The sequence below is a fragment of the Carassius gibelio genome, chromosome B14 (assembly GCF_023724105.1).
Source record: "Carassius gibelio isolate Cgi1373 ecotype wild population from Czech Republic chromosome B14, carGib1.2-hapl.c, whole genome shotgun sequence".
NCBI classification, from domain to species: Eukaryota; Metazoa; Chordata; class Actinopteri; order Cypriniformes; family Cyprinidae; genus Carassius; species Carassius gibelio.
Genome location: NC_068409.1, coordinates 21,159,924 through 21,175,321, shown reverse-complemented (window position 1 = coordinate 21,175,321; position 15,398 = coordinate 21,159,924). Strand labels below are relative to the sequence as shown.

The following is a 15,398-nucleotide window of genomic DNA, read 5'->3' as shown; positions in this document are numbered from 1 at the left end:
GTTCTGGCGGATGACGTAAGACGTCAGCGTTGCGTGATTATTGATGAATATGACTCTGAGAACAAAACAAAACGCATGGTTATAAATTAGAAGTACAAACCGAGGATTTTTTGTTGTCTGCTTTTTTGGACCATGGGTTCAGTTTTTGTGTGTGTGTTGTTGGTTCTAAAGAATATCATATTTATCTTGGATGAGAAAATAACAGCAATTTTTAGGTAAATTATTGTTATTTACAGTTAGCTGAGGCTTTTATCCAAAGCGACTTACAATTGCTAGATGTCACACGCCTCAGGAGCAACTACGATTAAGTGTCTTGCTCAGGGACACATTGGCGTCTCACAGTGGATTCGAATCCGGGTCTCTCACACCAAAGGCATGTGTCTTATCCACCCCACCCCATATACATTTGAATGAAATAGCTGCAGTCCAGCAGAGGGCGTTAGAGGATCGCAGGACAGGGCTCACAGGCTGACACTAAAGGGGGAGTGTGCAGATGGGTTGGGGAAATTCCTCTTTTCTCACAGAGGATGGAGCTGACGGAGTGTAAACGGGACAGACAGTGGACAAAGAGCTCCTGTGCTGCTCTCAGGCCCCGTGTGCTGTGCTGGAACTCTCCACTTCAGACATCATGAAGCTCTGGCTCTTCTTCACACTGGCACTGCTCTGGCTGGAGCTCCAAAATGGTGAGCAGACCTTTCTTTTCTTTTTCTTTTTCTTTTCTGCCTTGTTATTATAACTTCCAAACATGAAGAAAGTCCAAAAAAAAAAAAAAAACTATCTTTCTATTGCTAGGAAAGGAAATAAATGAATGTGTATGGTGTGCCAGTGGTGACAGTGGTGCCAATGGAAACCAAATTCCAGAGTAGAAAGGGGAGGAGAGATCAAATCAGGGCAGAGTTTTACTTAAACTTATGATTAAATTGTACAGCAAAGACAAAAGATAGAGAATCAGATATGTTTGCATCCTATCCAGGCATTTAAAAAAAATATTTTATTTTAGGAATCACAAAAGATCTGTATAGATCTGTATAGAGTTTTCCTCTAGACCTCTTGATCCTTGCATATGTCAAAATTAATTTAAAAGGAATTTATGATTCAATGAACCTCAGTATTGTTTCATATTTGTATGCTTTTGCACAGAGAACAAGAAAGGCATACTTCCAGCATTGATGTTTGTACAGCTGTTAGCTGAAGACTATAGAGCAGATTTCCAGATGGCAGAAACCTCTTACGCTTGCTCGCTCTCTCTCTCTCTCTCTCTCTCTCTCTCTCTCTCTCTCTCTCTCTCTCTCTCTCTCCTTCTATTTCTTTTTCTTATTTTTTTGGCTTGGTCATAGGAGTTATAAAGTGTCACAAAAAGAGAAATGAAACACATATGCTGTATTATGTTTATGGCCTAGCAATGAATAAATGAATGTTACTTCTCTTTAGAAAATTTGCCAGTCACATCCAAATGCTGAACCAACAAGCTGTTGACCAGGAAAACTGTGTTTTGGTATACCCAGGTGTGTGTCAGCAGGTCAAGCGTAAGAAAGAGGATGGTGAGAACCGCATTAGACCAGGAAGAAAGAGGGTGAAGGTTCGCTACCCCAAAGTAAAAGAAAAGGAGGCAGGAAGCAAGAGCCAGTCCATTCTCACCCAGGTCCTTGATAAAGGCCGTTTTCTCAGACTGGGCGAGAGCCTTTCCTTGAGTCCTGGCAAAACAATGGAACTGAGATGCAAAGGGACTAATATTGGCTGGGCATATCCCTCTTATCTGGACACCTTCAATGACAACCGCCTCAGGTATTCTTCTTTATTATTTTATATATGCTAGAATCATAAATATAACACATCAATAGCTCCTGGAGTATTCTCAGTTTGGAATAGTAGAGTTTCAAAGTTGTATGATTAGAAACATAATTACACTATATGTGAATAAATACAAGTTTCAGTTACTTTATTTTAAGGTGTCCTTGTTACAGTGTAATTATACATGAAGTACTGAGTAATATTATTAACTACATGTACTTATTATGGTTAGTGTTAGGATAAGGGATTGGCTCAGGGTTAATTGCATGCAATTATGCATACATTTTGTTATTATAGTAGTAAATACATGTAACATGCAACAAGGGCACCTTAAAATTAATTGTTACCCAAAATTTTAATTTTATTTTAATGTAAATAGATCAATTTAAAAATTGCAGTCAAACATTTGGCAGTCTGATAAGGAATCAAATGTTAAAAATTGTGGCTATTTTATTCAGTGGTCAACTGTAATTACTTCAGGGAGGTCATGTCGTACACATTGCTTTTTGGGATACAGTTTTCTGTGCTTGTACTAGTAGGTTAATAATTTCACCCATTCAGAAAATTCACAATAGGTTTTTGTAGATAAACTTTTTTGGACATGAGCAAAATAAAATTTTATATAAAATTATTTAAAAATGTGTATTTTTAAAAGAATTTCCCGAAGTATTCACTGTTAGACATAAATTCAATATATAGCGTTAACTTTAAAATTAATTTAAGCCAGTATTATTTTATTATCAATTAGATGCTATTATAGTTTCTTAATTAATTATTATTATTAAATTTTCTGTTTTCATTTTAATTAAAATGAGAAATTTTCCCTTGGCAAGTAGCTAAAATTAAATTAAATTTAAGTTTAATATTATTTTAAGTTTCAAGGTTATTTTATTTAAATTGCTGGACTTTTTAAAGGATTTTAGGTTTTAGTTATCCCGTTCACTTTAAAAGTTGATTGCATAAAATTACATTTAAGAGACTGTTTCAAGCTAACTGAAATGATTTCTAAACTGAACGAATATGCTTTCCTTTATGGATAAAATATGATCTTTCTGAAGAAAATTGTCAGAAAAAAAATAGTTATCATCAGTAGACATAAAACAAAATCTTCCTTTGTAGAATGAATCATGCATTCCATAGTATATTTAGTCGTATTATATACTGCAGAAACAATACAAGTAGTATGATATTGTATGCATAGCCCAGGTCTAGACTTGATTGTTTGTGTTGTTCCAGCATCAAGCAGCATGAGCGGTACAGTCAGCTGATTCTGTCGTCTCCCTCAGCTGCTGACACCGGGGAGTACAGCTGCTGGGTGGTGCTCTGTGACGGACAAGAATGTACAAAAGATGGAGAAAGCACCTCTGCTACATACATATACTTTACAGGTGCAGCATCTGCTCACATATCATCTATGTGATCTTAAAACTCTAAAGACATTGTTACAATTCTCTTTGTATCTAGACAAAGAAGAGCTGTTTGTCCCCTCTGCCATCTATTTTGAGATCATCTACCTGCACCCTGACAAGCCTGCCACTGTCCCGTGCCGGGTGTCAAACCCCAAAATCAACGTCTCGCTGCATAGGGAAGTTCCTGCAGAAGAAATTGCTGTGGACGGGACCCAGATCTCTTACAATCCCATGAAAGGCTTCATCATCCTAAACCCCGCTCCAGAACACAAGGGCGCTTATTACTGCAAGGCCAACAGCACCACGAAAACCACTTCACAAATATCCACGAAATACCAGCTGCTGTATGTGGAAGGTAAGAGGAAAGCATAATAGTGTTAGCACTAGTTAGTTAGTGTTTAGGGACTACAGGTGTAAATTAGCACAAGTGCTACAACCTGGTAAAATGCATATCTCCTTTTAAGGTTAATGTATATTTTACACTGTCCCTTTTTAAATAAATAAACAAATGTAAGCACACACATTTTACATAGTGTTTTTGGTAAAAAATGCATTTATTCCCTCGTAGTGCCTAGTGGCCCCCCTTTTGCGACTATTGAGGCTTCTTCGAACATAGTGAGTGGTGGAGACATCTTCAATGTTACATGCACAGTTCTGGGGGAACCGGAGATGAACGTCAGCTTCAGCTGGAGGTATCCTGGCCAGGTGAGTACTACATTTTTTTTAAAAAATTTTTTTTTAGAAAAGGTGATTTGGTTAAGATCTGAGCGTCTGATTCAGGATGATTGGGACAATAATATTTGAGTTTTTCAGTATTATGCTATTTTGTGGATGCTACAGCTTTGCTCATAACAATTATAAAGAGATACACTATTTATAAAAAGTTTATAGCAACATTTATTCAGGATTATTTGAAGAACAGGTTAAAAAAACTTTTATATGTAATATACATTATAAATGTATTTACTGTACCTTTTGATAAATTGAATGTGTATTTGCAGAATATATATATACTGAATTTGAATGGTAGTGTTACCACAAAAATATTTAGCAGTGCTATTGTTTTCAACATTTATAATAAGAATATTTTTTATTGAGCAGCAAATCAGTATATTAGAATGATTTTTTGATTTGTGATTGTGAAAATTCAGTTTTGCCATCACAGGAATAACTTGCATTTAAAATATGTGCAAATAGACACAGTTGTTTTAAATTGTAACAATAATTCACAATATAACTATTTTCGCTACATTTGTGATTAAATGCAGCCTGCCTTAGCATAAGGGGCTTCTTTCAAAAACATAAAACTGTTAATTATTCCAAATGTTTGGCAGGTAATGTTGACTCAGATAAATAGGTGTCCATGTGATGTGTATTTCTTAGGGCCAGAGGCCGGTGAGCATTCATGACTCCTGGCGACTGATAAACCGTGGAGTGGGACACACAACACGCATCTCCCAGAGCGTCATGACAGTGGATGATGTTGAAACCATTGACTATGGAAAGTACATCTGCACCACCAAAAATAAGCATGGAGTGACATTGGTGGCCACAACGGTAAAGTCACACGAATAAGAACAACATAAAGATGATATTATTGAGCTGAGCTGGACTCCATTCAAACTTCAGGCTTCATCCTGCTTAATGAAATCATTATGAAAAACATGCATTCTATATAGGACTTGAAAATAAAGTGCTTCTTTTAAACTGAGACTCAATGATGAAGCAAGTTAATGCAAGGTTCATGTTCAATGGTAAATCAACAGCATACAGTAATACAGTTTGTGATGCACCATAGTCTGTGAAATAGTGTTTTTCTTTCATGCTAACCTATAATACTCAGAATGGTAGGTGTTAAGTTCTATATGCATGAAATATGTCTGAGGAGCGTGAAGGCTTTGTGCTCCGCTCTAATTGACTCCGTATGTGGAATGTGCTGTGGGAGCCCAGAGCTTATTTTGGTTTGGTGCGACACATTCAAATGTTTCTCCTCCTCTCAAAGAGATTTCTATTATTGAATTATTAGCAATTAAAGGAGTAAGTTACAGTAGAATTCACTACACAAAAAACAGATCACAGTCCATCTACAAGCTGTAATAGACTTTCAGCCTGAACATGATGAAAAGAAATAAGAAAACCAACAGATACAACAGGTTCCTGCACACATTCACTGCTTGGCTACTTAAAGAGACAGTGTTATCAAAAATTTGAATTCGGTCTTCATTTACTCACCCTCATGTTGTTCCAAACTGGTATGTCTTTTTGTTTTGTGAAAATAGTTTGAAGAATATCGGTAACCAGACAGTTTTGGTTGCATTATATGGGTAAAAAACACAATCGAGGTTGATAGGAACTGAAACCGTTACCAACATTCTTTGCGTTCTACAGAATCCCATACAGGTTTGGAATAACATGACAGTGAGACAAAATTGTTAATGGCTAATTTTATTTTTAGGTGGACTAGCATTTCAATTAAAAAGATATAAACATGGGGTGACAATTACAAACAGATTATTTGAATTCTTTATTAATTGCATATTTCAATGAGTTTCAGTTTCACACCAACATCCACACAAACAGCCTAGCAATACATATCAACACTGAAAAAAAAAAACCTACTACTTATGCTTTTAAACTTCTTTGTAAATAGCTTGAATGTAAAGCTGCAGTGGAGGGGTTTCAGACAGAGGGGGAGCTCCAGAGGCCACAAAACATGCTCGGTCATTACATTGGTCTCATGATCTGAAATAAATATAGAAACGAGGACAACGAACACTCAAATCCGCCGTAGGGCTCAATCATACAGAATAATATACAAAACCCGTATTCAAGAAAGAAAAGTCAGATTTCCAATAGTGTATGCCTTCAGTCACAGGGCTGCCCAATGACTTTCCATTAACATATCAAGCATACTATACCATTGCATCTCTGATTGGCAAGAAATTAGGAAAAGGGGCTAATTCAACACTTAAACAGGTATTAATCAAAACATTCAAGACTTCTAATCAATTCATTCTGCATCAATCACTGTATTGCATCTCTCCTATGCATATGAGAGTGATATGGAGAGCATATTTGTGATGAATCATGCATCATGATCTGGCTAAAGCTCACCTTTTTGCAGTTCTTAATGTGTGATTTAAAACAAATACCATTTACAAAATCACAAATAAAGGCATGATATAAACAAGAAAAAAAATGTTGCATAAGGTTTTGAGAACACCTGGTTGTGATCAGTGAATGTTTCCATTCGAGTAAATAGTAACAGTCGGTTTATGGCATGAGTTGATCTATGAAGTGCCTCTTTAGAAAAGTTCATCTGGGATCTGAAGTCCTGCATAAAATAAAGGGAAACCAAACGCTACACGAGCAGCAGCATCTGGGAAATGTCCATTGGCCAGCTTGCATTTGGGCATTCGTCCCAGAGCGAAGATAAATCTGCGTATATACAGGTACACTCAAAGGCGTCTGGTGGAAAAGTTGATAAAGGCCCCAGTCGTGGATTCTAATGTCAGTCCTCTAAAAAATAAACCCCAAAAAACTAAAAAGGTAGGACCTTCAGGGAACGAAGCGATTCAGGAGGGAAAAAAACCCATACATTTGAGAGAAACCTTCTACAAGCCCTGAGATATTTCTTTTTTCCTCCCTAGTCTGATGTGAAAGGCAAGGTACGAGGGTGACCTCATTGGTAAGTGCTTCTGTGCAATATAGTCTTCAGTTTTTTTATTTTTAATCTGTACAAGAGTCAACAAAGTCCATTCCATATTGAGAGCCATTGACATGGTCCAGACCAGCTTCAGCATGCAGGAAGTGCTCCGTCCTGTATGAAAGTGCTTCCTGGAAGCTGAAGGCCGTTGTTATCTGGGCGAGACAGGAGGGCTGGAGAACACTGCAGAGTTCCGCGGTGACTGGAGATTCAGGGACGGGGAAGGGGAGACCTTACGGGGGCTGCTCAGATCACCGTTGTGGAGCTTCCAGAGCAGCTCTTCATTCTCCATAGATAGGCGTTTGTTCACTTTGGACTCCTTCTGGAGGGTTTCCTGCAAAACCGCCTGCTCTGTGGACAGTTGTCTGCAATGGAACAAGGCAGCTCTGGTAAACCTGATTAGAGTAGTCACTATTACTGCACAAGGTGAAAGAGCAGAGGGTCTCTCGGCACAAAGCTTTGCAATCAAAACACACCATTCTTACCACAAAAAGAGCACAAAGTAATCAAAGCAATTAAAGTGTCAAGCCAGAAGCAATTTTGTAGAATGTCCTATACCACATGCAAATACAATAAAACTTCAAAGACTTTAGTTTGCTAGAGGTCTAACTGAATGAAGCCCACTGGGAAAGCACCCAAATGTTAGAAGCTAGACAGGTGGATTGAGTAAAATAAGTTCTAAAATCCCAAGGGTATCACATTTATGAACACAAGCTTGTGGTAGGCTACCTTGACAAAGCAGCATGTCTGTCCATTCTGGCTTTAAGGTCCTCGTTTTCCTGTTGCAGTTTCTTAAGACATTCATCCAGCTTCACATTCCTCTCCATCTAACAATCAAATCAAATCTTAGAGAGTTTCTCCAGCACATATATTGGAGCGTCAGATTTATGTTAATCTCTTTACTGTGATGAGAATCTAAACACTTTATGCACAACTGATAATTGAGCTCACCAGTTTGTCTATCTGCATGAGTTTCTTGGCCTGTTCATGGATCTGTTTGTTCTTGAGGTCCAACACTACTTTAAGGCTTTCAAGCTCCTGCTCCAGATAAAGAGTATGCGAGTCCTTAAACATAAGAAAATAAGCAAGAGAGATCAAGAATATATACTGGCTTTCCTAAACTGGATCATTAAGATCCAGTAAAATGTGAAAATAAGTCTCAAATTCAGGATTCCACATTTGCCGTAATTCTAATTTCACCCCAAATTATGTTACTGTCTCTAATAAAACCTTCCCCTGTGGTGTAAGAGTATATACACAATGTTGGGTGTTGTTGGTGAACAAACTACACCCATGTGAGAATGTGAATATTGTTTTAAGAGTGTTTATATAAAAGCATTTGCTAAATGCATAAATGTAAGACACTACTTTTTCCCCAACAGTGTTAATTTCGTTGACTAAATATTTTCGTCATTATTTTCGTCACGAATATATTTTTGCCGACGAAAACGAAACGAAAACGAAAATAGAAGGCACTGATGGAGACTAAAACTATGACTAAATTGATTGACATTATCGTCAACGAATAAAGGACGAGACGAAAATAGACTGTGACGAAAATCAAATCAGCAGACGGGAGAGATGCGAGGAATGAGCAAAAGAACCGGCAAAAAAGAACAGACTGCATGAGAGAAGAGAACCAATCAGAGCCTGACTTATTGAGACGTGAAGCGAAGGTTTTCAGTTTTTATGAGCTCCCGGGAAGTCGGCATTCGAAGAGGTGATAGGGACTTTAAGCAACAGCCTCTGGTGGAACGGCAACGCCAGAGCCATATAGAGATATATGGCTCTGGGCAACGCCATTCTGGCGTTGTATTGCGCCTGCGCGAATTTAACTGCTACTTTGTGACGTTCTAATTTAACGGTCTACTACGGGAGAACAGCTGATTTGCCAGAGTCGCTACAACGTGAGAGGTTAGGTAAATAAATGTTATGTTTTTAGACTTATTTACATCATACAATATTAAAAACTCCTCTTCTGACAAAAGATTGTCATTTAACGCCAAAAGCAATCCTTCTCTTGCTTTTTTAAATTATATATTTTTTTGGATCTCAATAAATGAATTAATGCTGCGTTGCGCTGTTCTGTTTTACCGTTGCTTAGTGACTTTTACGTTCTTGGCTACAGCGGTGTGACGGCAAACTTCCGGTCGCTGTAGCCGTTCCATTCGCAGCTGTTGCTTAAAGTCCCTACTGTCTAAAAGAGCGACAAAATGTCCACAGCTCACTTCACGTTTGACGACGAACAAAACAAAACAAAGTGTAAAGCACGCAGAGCGCTCATTCGTGGCAAGAACACAACCAATTTGAAAAGACATTTACAGACGAGCCACCCAGACAATTTCTCAAATGTAATTTTACAACGATGTTCTTTTGTTTATTGAGCTAAGCAAAATTGGAATAGTGCAGTGCGTAGATGTTGTAGCATTAAATATTACGAACTGAAAAGTACTGTAAAATAGCCCCTTCTTCAAATTAGATGCGAGCACAATACTAATACGTAATATCATGATAAATACATTTGATTAATACTAATGTTTAGTATATTTTATAATGTTCTACTTGTTGACAATTACACAAATATTTCTATATTAGTCATGTGAAACATGAATGTTCACATCCTATCATTATACATACAAATCTAGCAATATTGTAGTATTTAAAACATACAATATTGCTAGACAAATGAATACCTTATAAAATCTTGTTACTTTTTTTATCCACCTAGCTGCCAACTTATTAAATATTTACTTTAAATGTATGCACTTATTGTTCAGCTCAGCTGTAAGCTTTAAGGTCCTGGACCTAACTTTATTTTTCTTTTATTGATGGTCAATTGGCAGCTAGTTATTGTTTACATTATCATGACAGTGTTTGTTGCTGCATAAAAGCTTTTGAATCGAAATAAAGACACAGTTGTGTTGAAATAAAGTTGAATTTGTGTTTTATATATTTTGGTTAAGTTTGTTTCCTATACCAGCTGTAAAAAATTGTCTAGTAAATCTGTTATTGATTTTAGTCTTATTTTAGTCGACTAAAATACCAAGCAATTTTAGTCGACTAAAATACCAAGCAATTTTAGTCGACTAAAATAAGACTAAAATTAAAACAAATCAGATGACTAAAACTTGACTAAAACTAAAAAGAATTATAGTCAAAAGACTAAGACTAAAACTAAATTAAAATTTCGTGTCAAAATTAACACTGTTCCCCAACAGCTTAAGGGTCAAAAGTGTCCATAGTTGAAGAAACCCTGATATATGAACTTTCAGTATTACAAGTTACAGTATTATGCAGGGTAGTTATCTAAATGCCCTCGCATGCATTTTCAGAATGTTGAGTGTTCTGGAATCTCTTTAACTCTGATTGGAATGACCAGTCTAATATTAACCGGTCACTCATGGAAAATACACCGTCTACTTAAAGCAGAGATGCATTACTATCAATAGCACTGTTTGATAACACAGATGTTTGGGAGCTATACAGGAGTGATAACGTACCTGTGTTTTCTCAGCCAGATCCTTCCTTCTCTTCACTTCAGCATCTAGTTTTTCTTTGAGGTTGTTATTCTCCATCATGAGCTCCTGAATTCGATTCTGTTTGAGGAAAAATGCACTGATATGAAAATGTCTGTTACAAGAAAGGAAAAGTGAGCAGGAAACACTGATGTTGTGTGGAGAATTTTAGCTCTTGGTCACTGCCTTACAGATAACGTGTCCTCGGATTCCTTCAGTGTTGCATTGAAAGTCTGCATTTCCTTTTCATGGGACTGTCTGAGTTCTGAGAGAGTCAAGACAGAGCATGATATATTAATAGGTAATACACTTTTCAACACTTTTGTTGAATTTTTGAGTTTGAGGACTCTCCATAGACATTTCATCTACTGTACAAATGTTATATTTTATCCATTTACACTACTCATAAACCTAACAGACATTTTATTATTTATAAACCATTTTCCTTATACGGACTTAAACTTTATCCCCCTTTATGAGACCGATAAAGACAATATTAGACAAAAACAAAGCCCAATATTATTTACCTTTGAAAGTCTCTTCAAACTGTAGTTTAAGGCCATCCACCTCCTCCATATGGCTGACTTCCAGTTCCTTCTTCAAAGCCTCATGTTTTTCTCGCAACTCTTTTAGCTAGACAAGTACAAATAAAGTAATTTTAAAAAAAGTCTTATTGGTTTGTTTTGTGTATAAATTATGTGGAAGTCAGATACCATGTGTCCAAACAACTAAAAAGGTCAAGGCTCATTTGCCAAGGTACAAGAAAAACAAAAGCGATGAAACCACTCTACATAGTTTTGAGAAAGTGATCATGTTTAATATGACAGTTTAAGACATCAGAAATAAGGTATGTCCAACAAAAAGTGTGTAGTGACACGAAAAAAGGCCCACTGTCTTCCACACCTGCTGCTCCATCTGAGCTTTGCACTTGTCAGCCTCCTCCTGGTAGGTCTGATGGACCTTCTCCCACTCAGTGGAGTAAAAGGTCTTTAGTCTCTCCTCGAGGTCAGTGAGGTCCGAGCGGTGCTGCTCCTGGACCTTCTGTAGAACTCCATCAAAAGCTGCACGCAGTTCCTCCTTCTCCTGCTCCAGACGCTCACAGGAGTGAGCCGAGCTCACTGAGGAAAAGATCCGATCAGAGAAGTTAGAAGATCAATTAAGGGATTAATTCGGTTTACAAAAATCAATCCCTTAAAGCACCATTTAAGATGATTGCCCTTTTTCTGGCATGATGACAGCAACACTCTTCTGAAAATAAAAAATAAAAAAAGGACATCTGATATCTAATGCACCAGTTTGTGATATGAAAATATAGATATGCTATATGAGACGGCAGTGGGATAACCAGAGCAAATGCTGAAAGGCCAACACGTCCATTTGCTGCTTTGACATCAGGCCCTGCTGACACTCGATGCTATGATTCATTACTCAAGTATTCTGCATGAGTCCCAGTTGTCTTTACAGTTACGGTATCTCCAGCAGTTCTGTAAATAATGTGTCAACTGTTACAAGGAACATGTCAAATTACAACAAGAGTAGGTTCAGCAAAAGGAACACTAATCCTAAGAGTCCTAATGAACAGAAGTTTCCTAACCAGCCACTATTCTCTCTCAATCAGAACAGGGTCACAGATACGGTCCCTGTGAGCATTAGCCACCTTTGCTCTTATAGAAAGAAACAGATGGCACTTCACTGCCCTGCACAGAACTGCTGCGATTTTCACACAAAGTAGCAAGCCGAATCCTGCAGCTGCTCCGCTCTTTGTAGTCTGTTACATAGAATAAGAAGCTATTATTCATTTATTAAATGAATTGAACGCAAACGTATACTCATACATATAGTGATTTAAAAGAGGCGCAGTGATGTTTTAGGGAGGCATGAAAACAGAAATGTCAGGGTGTTACAACAGTACTCACATCACAATTAAACAACAACAATTTTAATAATGGAATGAAAATAAATTACGCCAAACTACTTTAAGTTTTATTATTGAATGAAAATTAAAGATGTCAGTGTTTATTGATATTTGAAAAACTGCCAAATCCAAGAGATGTGGCATAACCAACAGTGTCATGTGATGCAATGAGCATGCAAAGGCCAGTAAGTCTCTTTATGAAACGTATTTGTCCCTGGTTCAGGTCACTAATGTAATAAGAGCAGAAATCAAGGCAGCTGTTTCAAACAGAGCGGACCAGTCCACTGACTTCATGAGGCTGATGTGATGCTCATATTTGTGTGAAAACACTCAGTGAGTGCTTGGGAACTTATGCCTAACTTCTGTAGAATAACAGCTTAATCACACCAGATTGTTCAGCTCATTTTATCCGTTTACTGGCGCATCAGTAGGTATTTCTGAACCTCGTCTATTATCACAGGTCAAAAGCATGTCAGCAAAATAAATTACTTGAATGAGTCACAACACAAGAACGACTGTTGTTCTCCAGGGGGAACTTGGGTCATCTCCCTTACTGGCACTGCAATCTAATCATCTGTATTCGGAGATGAAAACCACTGATTTTCCCCTTTTAAGAGAGCCTTAAAATGAGTTTCAATCAGAATCATTATAAAGCTGTTGTTAGGGGTTAAATGAGAACAGTATCTATTGACCCTGCTGTATAAGAGACAGTTAACAGAGCTAAACCATGATCAGATCCACTCAGAGAAGATGAGCCAGACCCAGAGCTCGCTAATGGCTTGATGTATTTCATGAATCTGCTGTGTAATTCTATTACAGGTTATATTTACGATGCAGAGCACAGCTGAAGGCCTATAAATAATCTAAATAATGCAAACAAGAGGAAAAACAGACAGTTAAGGAGGAGGAGGAGGATCCTTTTTCTTTTCCACAAAAGAAAAAAAAATGAAAAGGGGCACACAGGTCATGACTCGACAGTCAGCAAAAATGACTGCGCATATGCACCCAAACAGTACATTTAGGTTATTACAGAAAGCTCTTGGCAGCAGAAAGCTTGACAAATGTACTGTTTATGTAAATACACGTGTTTATATCCACTTTCTGACCAAAATGGAAAATTAAACCATACATTTAAAAAGCCAGTTTGAATGTGCCTCAAATAAATCATGTGACCTTGTTTAGACGTTTAGTCTGAAAACAGATGTTTTTACATTAAAACTATTCACAAAATGACACAAACGGCACATTAAGTTAACATTCTTCATAGAGAAGTTAATAAAGCCACATGCCAAATAGCAAACTAAATTAATTGGACACAGTTCTAGCAGGTTTCGCTTCACTGGAAGAGAGCAGTTGTCCTGTGTTAAAAGACACTCTTGTTTTAAAAGGGAATTCTGGGTGTGTGCCAAAAAACATGGCATGCTGCAGCATTCACAGTGACATCACTCGCTTTATGCTTGGGTGAAAGCTGAAAATAAAGCTATCTGTGGGTAATATTGCTGATGTTTTCCTGCAGCTATATATGACTTCAGGAGGTAGTCTGTAGAATTCTTACAGAGGTCAGGAGGCCTGGAATGTGCTAATACGCTTAAGCAGTGATTATAATAGTAAAGAGTGATCATTTGCCAGACTTCTACCTTTGCCAAGTCAAAGAATAAAAATAACTTTTCTGATTAAGCAAAAATACATAAACCCTGCTCAGACGATTTCGTACATCAATAAAGAAAGAACAATCTTCATATCTCTCCCTTGTATGCTCAGTTTTCAGGTGGAAATATGAGCTGTGAAATCAATGGATCAGACGTCTCATGGGAAACACTGGCTGGTACTAAATTCATTTCTCCATGTTACTTTGCCCATTAGACTGTGAGGAACGTCAGACTTCTCTGACCTTGTCGACAGACACAAGCATGACCTTCACATTCCAGGACGGCTCACCCTTTCTGCTTTGAGCATGTGCTTTTTTGGAGGTGTGTCTCCTAAATGAGAACTATGGGAGGGGAGAGCTCTTCCAACAGGACCAATAAAACAAACAGACCATCCTCCATCTACAAACAAATGGTAATTCATGCACTAGGAGGCACACTCAGTTGTAGGCAAATTCAAACATTGTACCAGTGTACATTGGATACATTATATTAATTATGTTCTAAGTAGGCATGCTTAAATGCATTTTTTTTATATATATAAATTGTGCCCAAGCATTTTTTAACATAACTTAATGGGTAAATATTACAGAATACTGAACTTAACAAGCCCCTAGTATACAGCACCACTGAAAAGTTTGGGGTTGATATGTTTTATTTTAAGATTTTGAATGTCTCTAATGCTCACTATGGCTACATTTATTTAAATGTAAAAAATACATTGAAAGCAGCAATACTGTGAAATATGAATACCTTTTAAAAAGCTATTTATTCCTGTGCTGTCAAAGCTGAATTTTCATCTTCATTACGCCAGTCCTCAGTGTCACATGATTTTTCAGAAATCATTCTAATATGCTGATTTGCTGCTCAAGAAACCGTTCTTAAATCAATGCTAAAACCAGTTGTGTTGCTTAATTTTTTTTTGTGGAAGTCGTGATACATTTTTTACAATTTCAGGATTCTTTGATAAATAGAAAGTTATAACAGCATTAATTTGATACAGAAATATTTTGTGAAATTCTAAATTGTAGTAACTGTAACATTTGAAAAAATGTAATGCATACTTTGAGTGAAATAATAATAATAATCATTAAAATAAAAAAAACTTTTGAATGGTAGTGTTCACAGGAACTCTGATAAGATCTAAACAGCATCCCAAGATGCACTACTCTATCACAAGAAGCTTGGATTGTGCAGTGCTAAAATAACACATTTACCCATATTTGTGTTTTCTAAAGTGTATTACCACTACTGTTTTGATACTTTTAATTGCAAAATGCAGAGAGATGTAAAAATCAAAGAGGTCACTGTAGTTTGTGTGTTACGGCAAGAAACGGCACACCTATTGTTCATCCCAATGATTACCCTGTGACCAGCAATCCAAATATTACATTAATTACAAACGGCTTCATTTTG

The 15,398-nt window shown here is 37.1% G+C and overlaps 2 protein-coding genes across 6 annotated transcripts in view; one reads left to right on the top strand and one right to left on the bottom strand.

The window, feature by feature from the left end:
- The first annotated feature begins 515 nt into the window (after positions 1-515).
- Positions 516-4,911, top strand: pdgfrl (platelet-derived growth factor receptor-like). The gene is made up of 6 exons (XM_052574734.1): positions 516-683; positions 1,506-1,785; positions 3,028-3,179; positions 3,256-3,555; positions 3,769-3,905; positions 4,584-4,911. The coding sequence occupies exons 1-6, from the start codon at positions 629-631 to the stop codon at positions 4,773-4,775; spliced, it is 1,116 nt and encodes a 371-aa protein (XP_052430694.1). The 5' UTR covers positions 516-628; the 3' UTR covers positions 4,776-4,911.
- Positions 4,912-5,629: 718 nt separating this feature from the next.
- mtus1a (microtubule associated tumor suppressor 1a) overlaps positions 5,630-15,398 on the bottom strand; it is a 30,354-nt gene continuing 20,585 nt past the window's right edge. For all 5 annotated transcript variants that reach the window (XM_052574729.1, XM_052574730.1, XM_052574731.1 and 2 more), the window contains 7 exons: positions 11,325-11,539; positions 10,949-11,054; positions 10,613-10,686; positions 10,407-10,502; positions 7,858-7,971; positions 7,636-7,733; positions 5,630-7,271 (listed from right to left, as the gene is read on the bottom strand). In XM_052574729.1, coding sequence (XP_052430689.1) covers positions 7,058-7,271; positions 7,636-7,733; positions 7,858-7,971; positions 10,407-10,502; positions 10,613-10,686; positions 10,949-11,054; positions 11,325-11,539 — 917 coding nt within the window. In that variant the 3' untranslated portion in view covers positions 5,630-7,057. The remainder of the gene's footprint in view (positions 7,272-7,635; positions 7,734-7,857; positions 7,972-10,406; positions 10,503-10,612; positions 10,687-10,948; positions 11,055-11,324; positions 11,540-15,398) is intronic.